General features: G+C 39.7%; 1 protein-coding gene across 4 annotated transcripts in view; it reads left to right on the top strand.

The window, feature by feature from the left end:
* LOC135537550 (NACHT, LRR and PYD domains-containing protein 12-like) overlaps positions 1–20,195 on the top strand; it is a 186,376-nt gene that overhangs the window by 139,468 nt on the left and 26,713 nt on the right. For 3 of the 4 annotated variants that reach the window (XM_064963681.1, XM_064963685.1, XM_064963684.1), the window contains 4 exons: positions 16,019–16,135; positions 16,415–16,499; positions 16,629–16,857; positions 17,247–19,017. In XM_064963681.1, the coding sequence (XP_064819753.1) occupies positions 16,019–16,135; positions 16,415–16,499; positions 16,629–16,857; positions 17,247–19,017 (2,202 nt within the window). Of the gene's footprint in view, positions 1–6,389; positions 6,496–7,225; positions 7,325–14,665; positions 14,783–16,018; positions 16,136–16,414; positions 16,500–16,628; positions 16,858–17,246; positions 19,018–20,195 lie in introns of those variants that run through there. The other variant, XM_064963683.1, reaches the window with a different exon arrangement.

Genomic DNA, 20,195 nt, shown 5'->3' with positions numbered 1-20,195 from the left:
CTTGGCAGTTCAGGACTAAGAGCAGCTATTATGGAAGACATCTATGCAAGTCCCTGTGTAGTTCACGGAAACAGGTTAAAGCTCAGATCATGTGAGAGGGCTACATACATCTACATACCCAGCATGGAAGAAGATGGAGTGTAGTGAAAGTAAGGGTTTCAGTTGATAACCTAGTGCATTCCAGGTAGAAAAAGTTAGAGCAGCTAATTGCTCTATAGTCAGCAGAATACAAGCAGAGTCTCCCTGACAAAGCAGATACTGACTTTGGAGTTGTCCAGAGCCAAGAGCCGGTGTGAATAGTTCAGATGAAAGATCTTAAGGAAAGGGAAACTGGTTACCTAAGGGAATGGCCTGTATGGTAAAGCTATTCACGGAAGCAGGAAAGCCAGATAATAACAGTTGTATGGATTTACACTATTTAAATCCACATGTTCCTCTGAAATCTAAGCTTCCTCCTTTCACAGAGGCAAGGGGAGACTGTTTACTGTTTGGTTCGGTATAGTGCTTCTGGGAAATATGTGGGGAAATCAGTACCTGCAATAGGACAGATAATGTTACTTCTGATGCGGCAAATGAGTGATTTGGCTGGTTGAGATCTGGGGATTTCAGTAAGATAAGGAGGCCCAGGGCTCACATCTGGTGGTGGTTGTGTGGGGGAATGACGTTATGGCCGAGTATTACTGACAGATTGGACAGGATTATGGGCCCTTGTACATTTGGGAATGCCTTTCACACTCGTTCAACACCAAGACATGAAGTTAGCCAAATGGGAGAAAAGAGGTACTCCATCTGGGTCTTTTGATGACAGAGTATATATTAATGACATTGGGGATCCACGGGGGGGGGGGGGGGGGGCAGATGAGTTCAAAGCAAGAAATCAGATCCTAGCAGGATTAGAGTTAAGCATTTTCTGGTGGTCTACTCTCAATAAGAACGTGGACTGGTTTAATTAGATTTATTATAATCAGCAGCGCTTTATAAAATATACCAGAGATGCTATTAAAGGTTTGGCAGAACAGACTGAAGAAACCAGCCTGATGGCTTGGCAGAAAAGAATTGAATTAGATATGTTATTGGCTGAGAAGGGAGGAGTATGCGTGATTATCAGGACCATGTTTGTGCTTACATCCCACATAACACACCTCCAGACGAATCAGTGCCCAAAGCCTCAGCTTCAGCTCACGGTTTGGCAGAAAACTCTTGGATACTTTTCTGACTAATTGGTTTGATAGTATGTTTGGAAAATGGAACATTTCTATGATCACTGTATTATGGGTCACCTTCATCTGTGTAACCGTTTAGTTTTATGGGGCTGTTGTCTAATTCCCTGTGTATGAGGCCTTATTTCCAGGACTGGAGAAATCGATGACAATAGATGGTGAGGTACCAGGGGATTCCAGGTTCTGACCCATGGAGGACTGAATGCATGGCTACAGAACAAGTGGACAAATCTGGATCCTTCATTTGCGGGGAACTTTGAGACCATTTTTGTATATTTAGGGAGGTTAGGTTGTACCTTGTTTCAATGAAGATTGTAACGAAAATTCTGATGAGAAGACTTATGATTCTGATGTCCTAAAAACAGTCAGTGTGAATGCAAGTAGTGGGTTATGTTTAGGTGATGTTTTGATAACAATAAATATTTCTAGTGAAAATAGAAATAGGCTTTTTAATTTATTTAATTTATTTTTTAAATATTTTAATACAACTACATGTGTGATTGGATGTAGAATATTAAATCATAGGGTGGATATGTTAAGGGAATTTTTAGCAATAATGACTAATTATGTATACATTTCAATCAGGACTGACTAATCAGAATACTATTATGTTACTGTATATGTACTAATCAGAATACTATTATGTTACTGTATATGTACTAATCAGAATACTATTATGTTACTGTATATGTACTAATCAGAATACTATTATGTTACTGTATATGTACTAATCAGAATATTATTATGTTACTGTATATGTACTAATCAGAATACTATTATGTTACTGTAATATGTACTAATCAGAATACTATTATGTTACTGTATAGATGTATGAATTTTCTTTTAACCATAGTACTGAATATAATGTATGTAAATATAATCAAGAATTAGAACAATGACTGTCTGTTTCTTGGTAGAAATGAATGAACTTATAGCCAGACTGGCTAGAAGGTTTATCTACACAGGCAGACCTTGGCTCTGGTCATAAATGATCTAAATCTTGAGAGCCATACAGCCGTTGTACTGGAGCGGACATGAGACGGGGTCGTACGCAAACTAATGACGCCATTTTCAGTTTATAACCTGTGGTAACTGTATCATGTTCAGTGCTCTCGGGAAGAAATGCTGCTGATAGATTTTGAGACTGGTCTCTGTCCATTTCATGCAAATAAGAGTCTTACAAATTCTTAGGAATTGACAGTGTTTAATTTTAATTGGGTATTAAAACATATAGGAATTTAATTCTTGTAACAGGTGATAACTGTGTTTGTGGAGTAAAGCATGTGTATCTGTTGGTTTGAAATAAACTTTAGTGGATATTGTTTTTTGAGACTGATTTATGTGATTAAAGAAAACTGTAGTATCCAAGAAGTGTACTTCACATGGATGTATTATGTATTTAACCTTAATGGATGGGTGGTGACTGTTGAGAATGCTAATGAATTCAGTGAATAGTTGGATATCATGAGGCCAGGATCCTATAATGTCGTCTAGAAGTCTGTAATAGAATGTAGGTTGATGTGGGCACTTGGCCAATGCCTCTCTCTCCCATTCAGCCATGTAAATGTTTGCATATGCCGGGGCAAATTTCTTACCCATAGCTGTTCCCTCCAACTGTAAGTAGTGCTCATCATTGAATATAAAGTCATTGTGTGTGAGGCTGATTTCTAATAATTGTAGTGTTTCATTGTCTGGTCTATTGCTATCTGGGTGTGCATGGAAAATATTTCTGACCGTCTGTACTCCTGTTGCTGTATTTATGTTAGTGTGTAAGCTATCAATGTCTATAGTGAATATATATGTTTGGGAGGGAACAACTATGGGTTTGATCTTCTCAAGAAAGTGATGTGTCTCTGAGGTAGCTGGGGTGTCTAGTGAAGAGAGGGTTGATATAATGATCAATATATTGGGCTATGTTGTATGATTCGCTATTACAGTCTGATACGATTGGCCTGCCAGGAGGAACTTCATAGGGAATAGTCCAGGTTTCTGGTTCTTTATGAATGTTGCAAAGCAGGTAAAACAGTCTAGGTGGTGGAGTGTCTGGTCCAAATAGAAAGTCTCCTTGTTTTTTCGTGATGTGCCGTTTATCATAAAGTGTTTGTATGATTCTACGTAATTTAGTCTGGGTCTGTGGTTGTAGGCTGTTTCCTATTTGTTCATAATACTTGGTGTTGGTTAACTGTCTATTTGCCTCGTATGTGTATTGATGTTTGTCTAGGATCACTGTTTTAGATCCCTTATCTGCCGGTTTCTATATTATGTTGTTTATAAGTTCTTTTATGGCTTGTCTTTCGATGCGGGTGATGTTGTCCTCTCTATCTGTCTGGGTGTGATAGTTGTGAAGGGTGTCTTGGTCGGTTCTGATTAGGTTCTTTACCCTCCTATCTATCTGGGACAGTTTGGGTTCCCAGATGGAAGGAAGGGTGAATGGTAAATGGTTGTCATTTGTCTGATAGTCAAAGTAGTCTAGAAGTTTAAGTCGTCTATGATATTTATGTGTGTCCCTATGAAGTTCCTCCCAGTCAAATTTACCAGGGTGGGGAAAGAAAGACAACCCCCTCTCCAAAAGTTGGGTCTGTGCTGTTGTGAGTTGAAAAGACTTGGATAAATTCATGATGTTTGATGAGAGGAGGCCAACTACCCCCTCTGCTGGGTAATCTAAGAAAGCAACTGGGGGAGGAAAGGGGGGAGAGAGTACAGGGGGTTGGGGGAAAAAGAAGGGTGTGGTGTGGCTAGGTGGGTCCAAATTCTGAAATTTAGCAGCTCACACCAATTCTTAAAATGTGGTCTGCTGTGGTTGTTGTCCGGTGTATCAGGTCTGTTGTGTGGAATTCATCACGGGGTAGCACCAAGAGAAATGGGCCATGTGTGGTGATGTAACCGTTAATGACTGAGGTTTTATATTCGATCTGGTGAAAGAAGGTGTGAGTGGTTAATAATGGGGATGTAAATAATTGCATTTGGGAAAGTGACGATTGCTTCCTTGTGCATTGATGCAATCTGTTTGATTGATGTTGTGTATGGGTCTTTATCCATATTGTTTATGCCCACCGAGAGAACCACTATGCTGGTGTCTAAATGAACCTCTGTTTTCTCCAGAACCTTTGTGAAATGGTAAAATGTTGCTCCAGGGTAACTGTCCACTTGTATGTTTGGGTTATGAAATGGAGGGATTCTATTAACATTTGAGTCTCCCAAGACTAGTATTGGTTTATTTCCCTTAAAAATTCCAATCCGCCACCTTGCCTTTTGGTCTGTCTTTATGGTACGATGGTTTCTGAAGAGTTGCTGGGGTTGCGTGTTGATGCTGAGGCTGGGGTTGGGGGTTGATGCTGGGGCTGAGGCTGGGGTTGATGCTGGGACTGAGGCTGGGGTTGATGCTGGGGCTGAGGCTGGGGTTGGGGTTGATGCTGGGGCTGAGGCTGGGGTTGGGGTTGATGCTGGGACTGAGGCTGGGGTTGGGGTTGATGCTGGGACTGAGGCTGGGGTTGATGCTGGGGCTGAGGCTGGGGTTGGGGGTTGATGCTGGGGCTGAGGCTGGGGTTGGGGTTGATGCTGGGGCTGAGGCTGAGGTTGGGGGTTGATGCTGGGGCTGAGGCTGGGTTTGGGGTTGATGCTGGGACTGAGTCTGGGGTTGGGGGTTGATGCTGGGGCTGAGTCTGGGGTTGATGCTGGGGCTGAGGCTGGGGTTGATGCTGGGACTGAGGCTGGGGTTGATGCTGGGGCTGAGGCTGGGGTTGGGGTTGATGCTGGGGCTGAGGCTGGGGTTGGGGTTGATGCTGGGGCTGAGGCTGGGGTTGGGGGTTGATGCTGGGGCTGAGGCTGGGGTTGGGGTTGATGCTGGGGCTGAGGCTGAGGTTGGGGGTTGATGCTGGGGCTGAGGCTGGGTTTGGGGTTGATGCTGGGGCTGAGGCTGGGGTTGGGGGTTGATGCTGGGGCTGAGTCTGGGGTTGGGGGTTGATGCTGGGGCTGAGGCTGGGGTTGGGGGTTGATGCTGGGGCTGAGGTTGGGGTTGGGGTTGATGCTGGTGCTGAGGCTGGGGTTGATGCTGGGGCTGAGGCTGGTAAAATAATAATGATTCTACATTTATAGTATGAACCTGGATCATCATAATGATTCTACATGTTATAGTATGAACCTGGATCATCATAAAGATTCTACATTTATAGTATGAACCTGGATCATTGTAACGGCTTTCGTCTGGTGAAGGAGAATCGGACCAAAATGCAACGTGTTATTTTTGAGACATGTTTAATTACGAAGAAAACAAACAATACAAAAAACAACAAACAGAACGTGAAAACCTATACAGCCTATCTAGTGACAACAAACACAGAGACAGGAACAATCACCCGTGAAATACTCAAAGAATATAGCTGCCTAAATATGGTTCCCAATCAGAGACAACGATAAACATCTGCCTCTGATTGAGAACCACTCCAGACAGCCATAGACTTTGCTAGATAACCCCACTAAGCCACACACCCAACACCCACAAAACCCCAAGACAAAACACACCACAATAAACCAATGTCACACCCTGGCCTGACCAAATAAATGAAGACAAACACAATATATTACGACCAGGGCGCGACAATCATCATAATGATTCCACATGTTATAGTATGAACCTGGATCATCATAATGATTCTCCATGTTATAGTATGAACCTGGATCATCATAATGACTCTACATGTTATAGTATGAACCTGGATCATCATAATGATTCTCCATGTTATAGTATGAACCTGGATCATCATAATGACTCTACATGTTATAGTATGAACCTGGATCATCTTAATGATTCTACATGTTATAGTATGAACCTGGATCATCTTAATGATTCTACGTTATAATATGAACCTGGATCATCATAATGATTCTACATGTTATAGTATGAACCTGGATCATCATAATGATTCTACATGTTATAATATGAACCTGGATCATCATAATGATTCTCCATGTTATAGTATGAACCTGGATCATCTTAATGATTCCACATGTTATAATATGAACCTGGATCATCATAATGATTCTACATGTTATAATATGCCATGGCCTTTACTGGCCAAAGGTTAAACTGCTGTTATGGTTATGAAATACTATGGTGTTGTGTCACTAGACTTTGACCAGATATTATTGCATCCAAAGATCAACTGAACCTAGAACATAGATACAGAGACACTTGTCATCAGGAAGGTGATCTCTCAGCACAACGGAAAATATCTCAATGACTTGACATGTTCTGGTTGTGAATTCAGGCTGCAAGGTAAGAATCTTCCCAGGAATTATTGTAAAGTGTGTAGAGACATTCAATGTCTGGTGTTATTTTAGTATAGTGAATGACAGTAAAACACTCAGATGTAACAGTCCATTTCACCTGGGACAGCTACGTGACAGTTCAATCATACAAAATGGCGCTAACTGGGTGTTGTCAAGTCACACTCAAAAACATGTTGTTCATATATTCGTATATCGTGGTTATTTTACAGTTTGTATATTTTTTATGTATAAATTGTAAGTCGTCTTTCAGAATATCAGAACATGTGTTGTTTTCTAAATTCCAATGAGCTCCTGCTTCCTGTGTAATTTGGTATGAAACCACTGAACAGACTTTTCTTAACATCGATATTATGAACTGAATTCAGTAACAGCATCATAATATCATACCTGTTGAACAAAGCAACACACTAGAATGAGAGAAATTATTAGAAGAGAAAGTGAGACATTATTATTAATATTACTATATATTGTTATTATTATATTATATTATTATTATTGTATTATTATTATTAATATTATTAGTTACACTATATGGATAAAAGGTGAAAAATATCATCACGACTACATGTTCATGTGATGCAATAAATCACCTGACTGTTTGTGTCTGTTAGTAAATGTTTTATTTATAAGAGATCAGTAATTAAATAGAACAATTGACCTTCAATAATTAGGTGTCACTTTGTTAACCACAACCAACATGTTGGATCTCTGTTCAGGGGTCAGTGCTTGAAAATGAGTCTCTCTGGTGAAAAAGAGGAGGGGGGCCCTGCCTCTAAAATGAGTCTCTGTGAGGAACATGACTCCAAAGATAAGAGGTGAGATGACGATGTTGTATAGGAACATATAAAGAGTTAATTTCTAAATAATTATTTCCACAATTTTTTCACAATTGTTATTTTTCATCAGAAATGATTGTTTATGGGAACCTTCATGTGGCTGTAAAATATTGTTGTTATTAGAATTGAATTCATAGATTTTTGTGTATGAATTTTTGTTTTGCAAAATGCTACTGTACCTTGCGAAAGTATTCGGCCCCCTTGAACTTTGTGACCTTTTGCCACATTTCAGGCTTCAAACATAAAGATATAAAACTGTATTTTTTTGTGAAGAATCAACAACAAGTGGGACACAATCATGAAGTGGAATGACATTTATTGGATATTTCAAACTTTTTTAACAAATCAAAAACTGAAAAATTGGGCGTGCAAAATTAAAAATTTCTTGAAAAGTTTGTCTTGAGGATGGCGTTATAATTATATCCTCGACCAAATCGATATCTTCTCCTTCCGCCACTGTGGGTTGAAAAAACAGCTTAGTAGTACGCAAATTAATGAATTTATCAATTTCAGTTTCCTAGTTCTGAGACCTGCCCATATAGGACCTGCCTCTCAATATTGGTAATCCAATCAAAATACGTGCCTGTGTAACACTGGAGCCAGCCAGCAGGCGTACAATAGCCAACTCTAAAGCTGATTGATTGACACTAAATTTTAATTTCCATTCACTTTAAGCTACAAGCGCCCGCACTGTTGATTCTGAAGGCCTGGGGGCAGATTTTAGACCCCTGGCAACACATGATGGCTGAATAGGATTGGATAAAAGATCTAACATAAAGACCAGCCCTCCAAATCTCAACGTGGGGCTGGAAGCAGTGCAACCAAGAGGAAAGCTATGAAATGAAGAGTATAACTCTTACTCTGGGGAATAATTTAATACATATTCGTGGGAAAATATATTTAAAAAATATATATATTCTGATGATGTTTAGGCCAGCAGAGAAGGCCTTGCTGGCCCTGACGGCCCACCACTGCATACATTACAATACACCGTTGACCATTAGTTACAGCAAACAACAAACATGTCTCTTCTGCTCCGTTCTTAACCCCTCCCCTCTTCACAAGATGGACAGTATAACTTTAGTGTTTAACCCTTATGTGTCCAAGGACCAAACTTTTGAATATTATTTTCAGTGCGCCTCAACTAGGCTGGAAACATGACATTTACAACAACATTTTTTTTCTGATAACTAGTTCATTGCATCCGCCATGGTGCCCAGTTTCATAACATTACGTTATGTTATAGAGTAATCGCTAAAAAACAGGCCTTATTTTAGGTCATTCTTCTTCCTGCCAGCTCCTATTAGTTCTATTGAGCTCCGTGGAATCAACTCACCTTCTGAACGTTCTATTCCCAACTCATTGTTCTGCGTCACAATGGCAGCTTCACTATTGTATCAATGACACCTGCCGGCATTAAGCTTGAACGCTGACGTCAGGTTACTTATTATCAACAGGGTTACAGCAACACCTAACGAAAACGAATGTCTGTCCTCTTTTTCAAGATGTGGCCGATTTATTAAACAGCCAGAAGTCATTTTTTTAATTAAGAAACAACACTTTTTTTGTGACTTGTTGTTTCTAAATGGCTGCAAGGGTAAATTGATATGCATCGAAATGTTCGTTCGTAGTCATCGGATTGAGTGAAAGCTGCGCAGTTTCACTGAGTTAGAAAACAAATGGACAGGTGTAGCTCATTGATTTGTAGATCTGACGCAGTTGCTACCTCAGATTATGAGCCCAGCAGGTGTCGTGAATGAGTTATGTAGTACCCACAGAAGGCCACAGGGAGGAGCAAGAGAGCTATAAACCCATACTGTTTTTTTACCTTAAAACCCCTAAACCTAACAATCAATCAAATGTATTTATAAAGCCATTTTTACATCAGTATATAACGCTACTTATTACCTATTTTAGCATTAACCTTAACCCTAATTATTTAGAAACTGTTTTAGTAATATTATTATGTTAGTAAATACCATTATGGTACTAAATAGCATTTTGATTATTTTGTTAATCAAAACCTGTCTCAGCATTTTGCTGTTTTTGTTTTGTTATTTTATTATATTTATTATTGCAAGGCAGAACACTTGATCAACAAGCCACATCTGTTTAATTTTTCAAATGTGGTTTGAACTGTGTGACCAAGTAACCTCTATGTGAAAGTTTCAGCAATTGGCGTGGGATAGATTGGGCAGGTTAGAGATCTAAGGAATTAACCAGAAAAATACACTTTATTTCTATGCTGCCCCACCAATGTATTTGAATTAATAACATTTAATTGCAAAATGTCCAATAGATGGGAGCATATGACCACAAAGCATTAGTTATAGGCTACAAGCAGCAATATGATTGACATAAAATAGCAGCAACCACAGACTATATGTCCCATGATTTTCTAAAATGGTCACTCATCATTTTAGTTAGCTATTTATCTCGGATTTGGGCTGTGTTGCTTTTGGGTGAGAAAAAAACTGGCTATAGCAGGTATTGAATCCCAGGTAAATAATCACTAGTCAAAACCTCAACCTTAGTATACATGCATTATAAAAAATCATGTTAATATCTAATATTGCGAGTAAACAACCTCGGAATAGAAAAGACAGAGTGCAACTTCCAGCCAGTCAATACATTACATCTTGCAACCATAGCGGTTAGCAAATAGCACATTTTCCAGCACCCGGCAAGGGATTCAAACCAGCCACCTTTTGGCCACAGGTCCAATTCCTTAGCCACTGGGTGAACACCTGAGTTAATCTTGGGGAATAAACATGAGTTAATCTGCCAAAATGAAGACAAAATGCTTTAGAGACACACATGGTATCACTTTTTATACATAATTATTACACATAAATCATTGCCAAAAGCACAAGACATATTATTAATGGATTGATCATATCAAATATCAAAACATTATTCTAATGTAGGTCTTTATTATTAATGGATTGATAATATCAAATATCAAAACATTATTCTAATGTAGGTCTATATTATTAATGGATTGATCATATCAAATATCAAAAACATTATTTCTAACTACTCAAAGCAATTACATGTGGCTCAGGAACCACTGACTCACTGCATTATTCTATAGTATTATCAAGACACCTGCTGTTAACTCTAACTACTTAGGACACCTGCTGTTAACTCTTAACTACTTAGGACAGCTGCTGTTAACTCTTACCTACTTAGGACAGCTGCTGTTAACTCTTAAATACTTAGGACACCTGCTGTTAACTCTTAACCTGTTGCGTCGCGCAATCCCGGATCCGGGATTCTATTTATAGCCTCAAGCTCATTAGCATAACGCAACGTTAACTATTCATGAAAATCGCAAATGAAATGAAATAAATATATTTGCTCTCAAGCTTAGACTTTTGTTAACAACACTGTCATCTCAGATTTTCAAAATATGCTTTTCAACCATAGCTAAACAAGCATTTGTGTAAGAGTATTGATTGCTAACATAGCTATAAGCCTAGAATTCAGCCAGCAACATTTTCACAAAAACAAGAAAATCATTCAAATAAAATCATTTACCTTTGAAGAACTTCAGATGTTTTCAATGAGGAGACTCTCAGTTAGATAGCAAATGTTCAGTTTTTCAAAATAATATTATTTGTGTAGGACAAATCGATCCGTTTTGTTCACGTTTGGCTATGAAAAAAACGTGTATCCAGTTATAGCCTCAAGCTCATTAGCATAACATAACGTTAACGATTTCTGAAAATCGCAAATAAAATGAAAATAATGCGCCTGCTCTCAAGCTTAGCCTTTTCTTAACAACACTGTCATCTCAGATTTTCAAAATATGCTTTTGAACCATAGCAATTCACTAATTTGTGTAAGAGTATTCTAAGCTAGCTTAGCATTTTGAGTAGCATTTAGCACGCAACATTTTCACAAAAACCAGATAACCAAATAAATAAAATCATTTACCTTTGAAGAGCTTCGGATGTTTTCAATGAGGAGACTCTCAGTTACATAGCAAATGTTCAGTTTTTCCTGAAAGAATCTTTGTGTAGGAGAAATCGCTCCGTTTTGTACATCACATTTGGCTACCGAAACTAACCGAAAATTCAGTCACCAACAACGTCAAACTTTTTCCGAATTAACTCCATAATATCGACCGAAACATGGCAAACGTTGTTTGGAATCAATCCTCAAGGTGTTTTTTCACATATCTCTTCATTGATATATCGTTTGTGGAAGCCTGCTTTCTTCTCTGAATTCCATGGAAAAATACTTGCAGCTGAGGTTTGCACACCAATTTCGGCGCAGGACACCGGGGCGGACACCTGGTAAATGTGGTCTCTTATGGTCAATCTTCCAATGATATGCCTACAAATACGTCACAATGCTGCAGACACCTTGGGGAAACGACAGAAAGGGCAGGCTCATTCATCTCGCATTCACAGCCATATAAGGAGACAATGGAAAACGGAGCCTCAAAAATCCTGCTGATTTCCTGGATGCCGTTTCATCTTGGTTTTGCCTGTAGCTCACGTTCTAGGGCACGCACAGAGAATATCTTTGCAGTTCTGGAAACGTCAGAGTGTTTTCTTTCCAAAGCTATCAATTATATGCATAGTCGAGCATCTTTTTGTGACAAAATATTGCGCTTAAAACGGGCACGTCTTTTTATCCAAAAATGATATAGCGCCCCTAGAGTTTCAAGAGGTTAACTACTTAGGACAGCTGCTGTTAACCTCTTACATCTATGGGGGCGCTATTTCATTTTTGGATGAAAAACGTTCCCGTTTTAAACAAGATATTTTGTCACAAAAAGATGCTCGACTATGCATATAATTGATACCATTCGAAAGAAAACACTCTGACATGTCCAGAAATACCAAGATATTCTCTGTGCGTGCCCTAGAACGTGAGCTTCAGGCAAAACCAAGATGAGATGGCATCCAGGAAATGACAAGGATTTTTGAGGCTCTGTTTTCCATTGTCTCCTTATATGGCTGTGAATGCGAGAGGAGTGAGTCAACCCTTTCTGTCGTTTCCCCAAGGTGTCTGCAGCAATGTGACGTATTTGTGGGCAGATCATTGGAAGATTGACCATAAGAGACCACATTTACCAGGTGTCCGCCCTGTGTCCTGCGCCGAAATTGGTGCGCAAAAGTCATCTGCCAGTATTTTTCCATGCGATACAGAGAGGAAAGCAAGCTTCCACGAACTGCATATCAATGAAGAGATATGTGAAAAAACACCTTGAGGATTGATTCCAAACAACGTTTGCCATGTTTCGGTCGATATTATGTAGTTAATCCGGAAAAAGTTTTACGTTGTAGGTGTCTGAATTTTCGGTTCTCCTTTCGGTAGCCAGACGCAATGTAGAAAACGGAACGATTTCTCCTACACACAGACGCTTTCAGGAAAAACTGCGCATTTGGTATGTAACTGAGAGTCTCCTCATTGAAAACATCAGAAGCTCTTCAAAGGTAAATGATTTTATTTATTTGGTTATCTGGTTTTTGTGAAAATGTTGCGTGCTAAATGCTACTCAAAATGCTATGCTAGCTTTGCATACTCTTACACAAATTAGTCAATTTCTATGGTTCAAAAGCATATTTTGAAAATCTGAGATGACAGTGTTGTTAAGAAAAGGCTAAGCTTGAGAGCAGACGCATTATTTTCATTTTATTTGCGATTTTCAGAAATCGTTAACGTTGCGTTATGCTAATGAGCCTGAGGCTTTGGTCACAAACCCGGATCCGGGATGGGGAGTTTCAAGAGGTTAACTCTTACCTACTGAGGACAGCTGCTGTTAACTCTTAAAACTACTTAGGACACCTGCTGTTAACTCTTAACTACTTAGGACAGCTCACGAGGTGTCATAAATATCTGCCGACTAGGTGGAACTAGAGACTTCATGCATAGTTACCCACCCACTTTTAAGTGTAAAATGTCTTTATTCTCAGCACTTATACGACTTTGAATGTTTGTTTTACACAATAATAAAAAATCAATATTACTAATGTAACCCACTGTCAAGACTGGGTTTAGTTGATTGTGTTGCACTGCTCATGTCCTCGTTCTGGAACTGTCCGCGTCCCCGTACAGAACTGTTCTGGTCGCCATACAGAACTGTCCGCGTCCCCGTTCAGAACTGTCCGTGTCCCCGTACAGAACTGTCCGTGTCCCTAACCCCTAACCCTAGATATAACCTATTTTAACCCCTAACCCTAGGTATAACCTATTTCAACCTTAGCCCTTAACCCCTAAACCTAGGTATAACCTATTTTAAACTTAACCCTTAACCCCTACCTGATTAACCTATTTTTAACTTAACCCCTAACCCTAGGTATAACCTATTTGAACCCTAATTCTAGGGTAGGGTAGCCTAGAAGACTTTAAAAACCTATTTTAGTTTTTCTCAACCACAGGTAACTGAATTAATGTTCAGGCTTATTGATAATTGTTATGTTAATGACGTATAATTTCAAAACATGAGCATAAAACCAGGTAATAATAAACATGAATCATCATTATATTACTTCACAGTAATCTGTTAAATACTGTTTCAGTGCTTCCTCTTGTGTTAGCAGTGTGGAAAGGGACAGGAAGAAGCACACAGGAGTTTTCCTGTGAGGGGAGTGGTGGTGTATCCAGGGAGAAAACTAAACTAGACTCAGTACTTGTTCTCCATATAGTCTCATTATTACCTCAACTACCTGGTACCCTGCACATTGACTCAGTACTGGTACTCCTTATAGTCTCATTATTACCTCAACTACCTGGTACCCTGCACATTGACTCAGTACTGGTACTCCTTATAGTCTCATTATTACCTCAACTTCCTGGTACCCTGCACATTGACTCAGTACTGGTACTCCTTATAGTCTCATTATTACCTCAACTTCCTGGTAACCTGCACATTGACTCAGTACTGGTACTCCTTATAGTCTCATTATTACCTCAACTACCTGGTTCTCTGCACATTGACTCAGTACTGGTTCTCCTTATAGTCTCATTATTGTTATTTTATTAGTGGTCATTAGTGGTCTTATGCTGCCATCTATTGGAATTATATAGCAACTGCAGTAGTACTGAATAATGTGTAATTCCTTACAAAAGTAGTAATTACTTAGATTTGCTTAGAATTGCAAAATCTAACAGTAGTACTGTCACTGAACAACACAATGCCATGATTAGATTAAATACACAACGATTCCTGTAAACAATGACAGCTTATTTACCAACATTTATGGAAATGGATATGTAGCTTTTTAGAATGAAACTCTTCTTATATTTCCCCTTCTGAGCTTAGAATAGATGAGATATGTAATGTTTGTCTCTGTTGTGTTGAAGACCAATCCAGCAGGAGAGACCAGCCTCCCCTGTTCCCAGCTGTGTGTCCATGAAGAGTGACGGGTCTATGGTTCAACCTATAGAGTTTAGAGAGGGAGACTTTTCTACTGAACGAAGGTAAGAAGAACTCATGGGTCCTGGTCAGTGAGTTAAACAACACTGTCTCTAGTAATTTCTCCTCTCCCATTTTCACATTTATTGTTGTTGTTTTCATAACCCATAGGCTAATCCTTTCGTCCATTTCATAGTCCTTAAACAATATTAAACAAACACAACATTCCCTCTGTATGCGTGTGTGTGTGTATGCGTGTGTGTGTGTGTGTGTGTGTGTGTGTGTGTGTGTGTGTGTGTGTGTGTGTGTGTGTGTGTGTGTGTGTGTGTGTGTGTGTGTGTACCTACATGTACATATTACCTCAACTACCGGGTACCCTGCACATTGACTCAGTACTGGTTCTCCTTATAGTCTCATTATTACCTCAACTACCTGGTACCCTGCACATTGACTCAGTACTGGTACTCCTTATAGTCTCATTATTACCTCAACTACCTGGTACCCTGCACATTGACTCAGTACTGGTTCTCCTTATAGTCTCATTATTTCCTCAACTACCTGGTAACCTGCACATTGACTCAGTACTGGTTCTCCTTATAGTCTCATTATTACCTCAATACCTGGTACCCTGCACATTGACTCAGTACTGGTACTCCTTATCGTCTCACTATTACCTCAACTACCTGGTACCCTGCTCATTGACTCAGTACTGGTTCTCCTTATAGTCTCATTATTACCTCAACTACCTGGTACCCTGCACATTGACTCAGTACTGGTACTCCTTATAGACTCATTATTACCTCAATACCTGGTACCCTGCACATTGACTCAGTACTGGTACTCCTTATCGTCTCACTATTACCTCAACTACCTGGTACCCTGCACATTGACTCAGTACTGGTACTCCTTATAGTCTCATTATTGCCTCAACTACCTGGTACCCTGCACATTGACTCAGTACTGGTACTCCTTATAGCCTCATTATTACGGTCGGTAACATTTGAGAGTGAGGCAAATATGTAGCATTTTCCGGAAAAAAAACATGATGATTTGTCTCTCTGAAATGAAAACATCAAGTGATTTTAAACAAATACATATCTGTCATTGCACAATCCCATACAATGATTAGATAGTGAAACAACACACCAATCTCTTTAAGAAATGCTTTAAACAATAAAAGCTAATTTACTAACATTACTGAAAAGTGATATATAGTGTTTAGGAATTAAACAATTCTTATGTTTCCCCATCTGAGCTCAGAGTAGATGAGAGATGTAATGTTTGTCTCTGTTGTGTTGAAGCCCAATCAAGCAGGAGAGACCAGCCTCCCCTGTTCCCAGCTGTGTGTCCATGAAGAGTGACCGGCCTATGGGTCAACCTTCACACTTTAGAGAGGGAGACTTTTCTACTGAACAAAGGTAAGAAGAACTCATGGGTCCTGGTCAGTGAGTTAAACAACACTGTCTCTAGTCATTTCTCCTCTCCCATTTTCCCATTTATTGTTGTTGTTTTCATAATCCATAGGCTAATCCTTTTGTCCATTTTCATAGTCCTAAAACAATATTAAACAAACACAACATTCCCTCCCGGTGTGTGTGTGTGTGTGTGTGTCTGTGTGTGTCTGTGTGTGTCTGTGTGTCTGTGTGTGTATGTGTACTCCCTGGATGAGGAGATGTAATCTCATGTTTTGTCCACAGAAACCAACAGGAGAGATCAGAGTCAGAGATTCTCAGTGGTCAGTCTTCACAGAGTCATCAAACAGACCTGGACTCCATATTCAGTGTATGTGGTCCTGTTATGTACATTTGTATCTGTTTACCTCAAGTAAAGTTGATCTGTCAATCATTCATTCATGTGTTAATGAGAAAGCATTTATTCTCTTGCTTAACTTATTTACTTTATTTATTTCAGTTGCTTGAAGAGAATATTATTAGATTTGTGAAGAACGAGCTCAAGATGTTCAAGAGGATTCTTAGTCCAGAACTCCCAGAAGGCTTTGAGAGTCAGAAGCAGGATAAGGAAGTGGTGGATGCTGAAGATGAGAAGCAGGAGAGCAGTGCCAGAGAGGGGGCTCTGAAGATCACACTGCACATCCTGAGGAAAATGAACCAGAAGGAGCTTGCTGACACACTGGAGAAATGTAAGATCTGTCTGCCTCATGTTGAATGATGTTTTATAACATTTAAAAGCTGTAGCTAAAGTACAGCTAAAGTAGCTGTGTAACTCAATGATATTGTAGCAGCCTTAACACAACACCTAGTGACCTCATCAAGTAGCAGCAGGGATGTGTTGTGTTGATTCATTTAGAGAAAGAGAACATTAATAATACCATCAATAATACCAATAATAATATAATCAGTCACACCAGTCTGTAATGCATTATAAAAACATTTACACATGTATACAGTCAGTTAAGATAATAAATGATTATAATTTAAAACAACAGTCCTACAATACTGTAGGCATTAAAACAGATTAATAATATTAACTAGTAACTAGTAATATTGATATCCTCTGTGTTATTTCTAGATTCAGATGATCATGCTGTGATTTGCCAACGTGAACTCAAATCTAATCTAAAGAAGAAGTTTCAATGTGTATTTGAGGGGATCGCTAAACAAGGAAACCCAACACTTCTCAATAAGATCTACACAGAGCTCTACATCACAGAGGGTGGAACAGGAGAGGTCAATAATGAACATGAGCTGAGACAGATTGAGACAACAACCAGGAAACAAGAAACACCAGAGACTGCAATCAAATGTAACGACATCTTCAAACCCTTAACTGGACAAGATAAACCTATCAGAACTGTGCTGACAAAGGGAGTCGCTGGCATTGGAAAAACAGTCTCTGTGCAGAAGTACATTCTGGACTGGGCTGAAGGAAAAGCAAATCAGGATGTCCAATTTGTATTTTCATTCCCTTTCCGGGAGCTGAATTTGATGAAAGAGGACAAACACACTTTGGTTGATCTTCTTAATCACTTCTCAATGGAAACCAAGCAATCAGGAATCTCCATCTACAACAAGTACAAAGTTCTGTTCATCTTTGATGGTCTGGATGAGTGCCGACTGCCCCTAGACTTCCAGAAGAACAAGATCTGTTGGGACGTCACAGAGTCAACCTCAGTGGATGTTCTGCTGACAAATCTCATCAAGGGAAATCTGCTTCCCTCTGCTCTCCTCTGGATAACTACCCGACCTGCAGCAGCCAATAAGATCCCTTCAGGGTGTGTTGACCAGGTGACAGAGGTACGAGGGTTCAATGACCCACAGAAGGAGGAGTACTTCAGGAAGAGATTCAGTGATGAGGACCTGGCCAGCAGAATCATCTCACACATAAAGACATCAAGGAGCCTCCACATCATGTGCCACATTCCAGTCTTCTGTTGGATTTCTGCAACAGTCCTTGAAGACATGCTGAAACATAAGAGAGAAGAGATGCCCAAGACTCTGACTGAGATGTACACACACCTTGTGGTGTTTCATACCAAACAGAAGAATGAAAAGTATCTTGGGAAAGACGAGACAGGTCCACACTGGAATAAAGAGAGCATTCTGTCACTGGGAAAACTGGCTTTTCAACAGCTTGTGAAGGGCAATCTGATTTTCTATGAAGAAGACCTGAAAGAGTCTGGCATTGATGTCAATGAAGCCTCAGTGTACTCAGGATTGTGCACACAGCTCTTTAAAGAGGAACGTGGGCTGTACCAGAACAAGGTGTACTGCTTTGTTCATCTGAGCATTCAGGAGTTTCTAGCTGCTGTATATGTGTTCCTCTCATTCATCAACAACAATGAGAATCTAATGGACAAACTGCAAACAAGTGACAAGTCTGAAGTTACTGTCTACAGGAGTGCTGTGGATAAAGCCTTACAAAGTGAGACGGGAAACCTGGACCTTTTCCTCCGCTTCCTTCTGGGCCTCTCACTGGAGTCCAATCAGAAGCACTTACAAGGTCTACTGACAAAGTCAAGAAGCAGCTCACAGAGCCATGAAGAAACAGTCAAGTACATCAAGGAGAAGATCAGGGGCAATCCCTCTCCAGAGAGGAGCATCAATCTGTTCCACTGTCTGAATGAACTGAATGACCATTCTCTAGTGGAGGAGATCCAAAGCTACCTGAGCTCAGGAAGTCTCTCAGAACCCAACCTGTCACCTGCACAGTGGTCAGCTCTGGTCTTTGTGTTGCTGACTTCAGAAAAGGAGCTGGATGTGTTTGACCTGAAGAAATACTCCAGATCAGAGGAAGGTCTTCTGAGGCTGCTGCCAGTGGTCAAAGCCTCCAGAGCTGTTCTGTGAGTAAATAACATGACATATAAGAACTAATCATCAGGAAGCATTATCCAGTTTAGAGAAAATGATGTATTATAATTTAAATATAATTTTATATTGAAAGACATATTGAATAAATGCATTTGATTTTCACATTATTATAACAAAATGACCACACAATTCTAGGAGATGGAAAATGAATCTATATGTTGTTTTGGATAATTAACCAAATGCATCTGCCATTGTCCTTCTACACTACTGGTGTTAAAACTTCTTGAAACTCCCCATCCCGGATCCGGGTTTGTGACTAAAGCCTCAGGCTCATTAGCATAACGCAACGTTAACGATTTCTGAAAATCGCAAATAAAATGAAAATAATGCGTCTGCTCTCAAGCTTAGCCTTTTCTTAACAACACTGTCATCTCAGATTTTCAAAATATGCTTTTGAACCATAGAAATTGACTAATTTGTGTAAGAGTATGCAAAGCTAGCATAGCATTTTGAGTAGCATTTAGCACGCAACATTTTCACAAAAACCAGATAACCAAATAAATAAAATCATTTACCTTTGAAGAGCTTCTGATGTTTTCAATGAGGAGACTCTCAGTTACATACCAAATGCGCAGTTTTTCCTGAAAGCGTCTGTGTGTAGGAGAAATCGTTCCGTTTTCTACATTGCGTCTGGCTACCGAAACGAACCGAAAATTCAGTCACCTACAACGTAAAACTTTTTCCGGATTAACTACATAATATCGACCGAAACATGGCAAACGTTGTTTGGAATCAATCCTCAAGGTGTTTTTTCACATATCTCTTCATTGATATGCAGTTCGTGGAAGCTTGCTTTCCTCTCTGTATCGCATGGAAAAATACTGGCAGGTGACTTTTGCGCACCAATTTCGGCGCAGGACACCGGACGGACACCTGGTAAATGTGGTCTCTTATGGTCAATCTTCCAATGATCTGCCTACAAATACGTCACAATGCTGCAGACACCTTGGGGAAACGACAGATAGGGCAGGCTCATTCCTCTCGCATTCACAGCCATATAAGGAGACGATGGAAAACAGAGCCTCAAAAATCCTTGTCATTTCCTGGATGCCATCTCATCTTGGTTTTGCCTGAAGCTCACGTTCTAGGGCACGCACAGAGAATATCTTGGTATTTCTGGACACGTCAGAGTGTTTTCTTTCGAATGCTA

Source organism: Oncorhynchus masou, unplaced genomic scaffold (genome assembly GCF_036934945.1).
Source record: "Oncorhynchus masou masou isolate Uvic2021 unplaced genomic scaffold, UVic_Omas_1.1 unplaced_scaffold_814, whole genome shotgun sequence".
In the NCBI taxonomy this organism is placed as follows: domain Eukaryota; kingdom Metazoa; phylum Chordata; class Actinopteri; order Salmoniformes; family Salmonidae; genus Oncorhynchus; species Oncorhynchus masou.
Note: the sequence above shows the minus strand (reverse complement) of the source record. Positions and strands in the feature narration are given on the sequence as shown.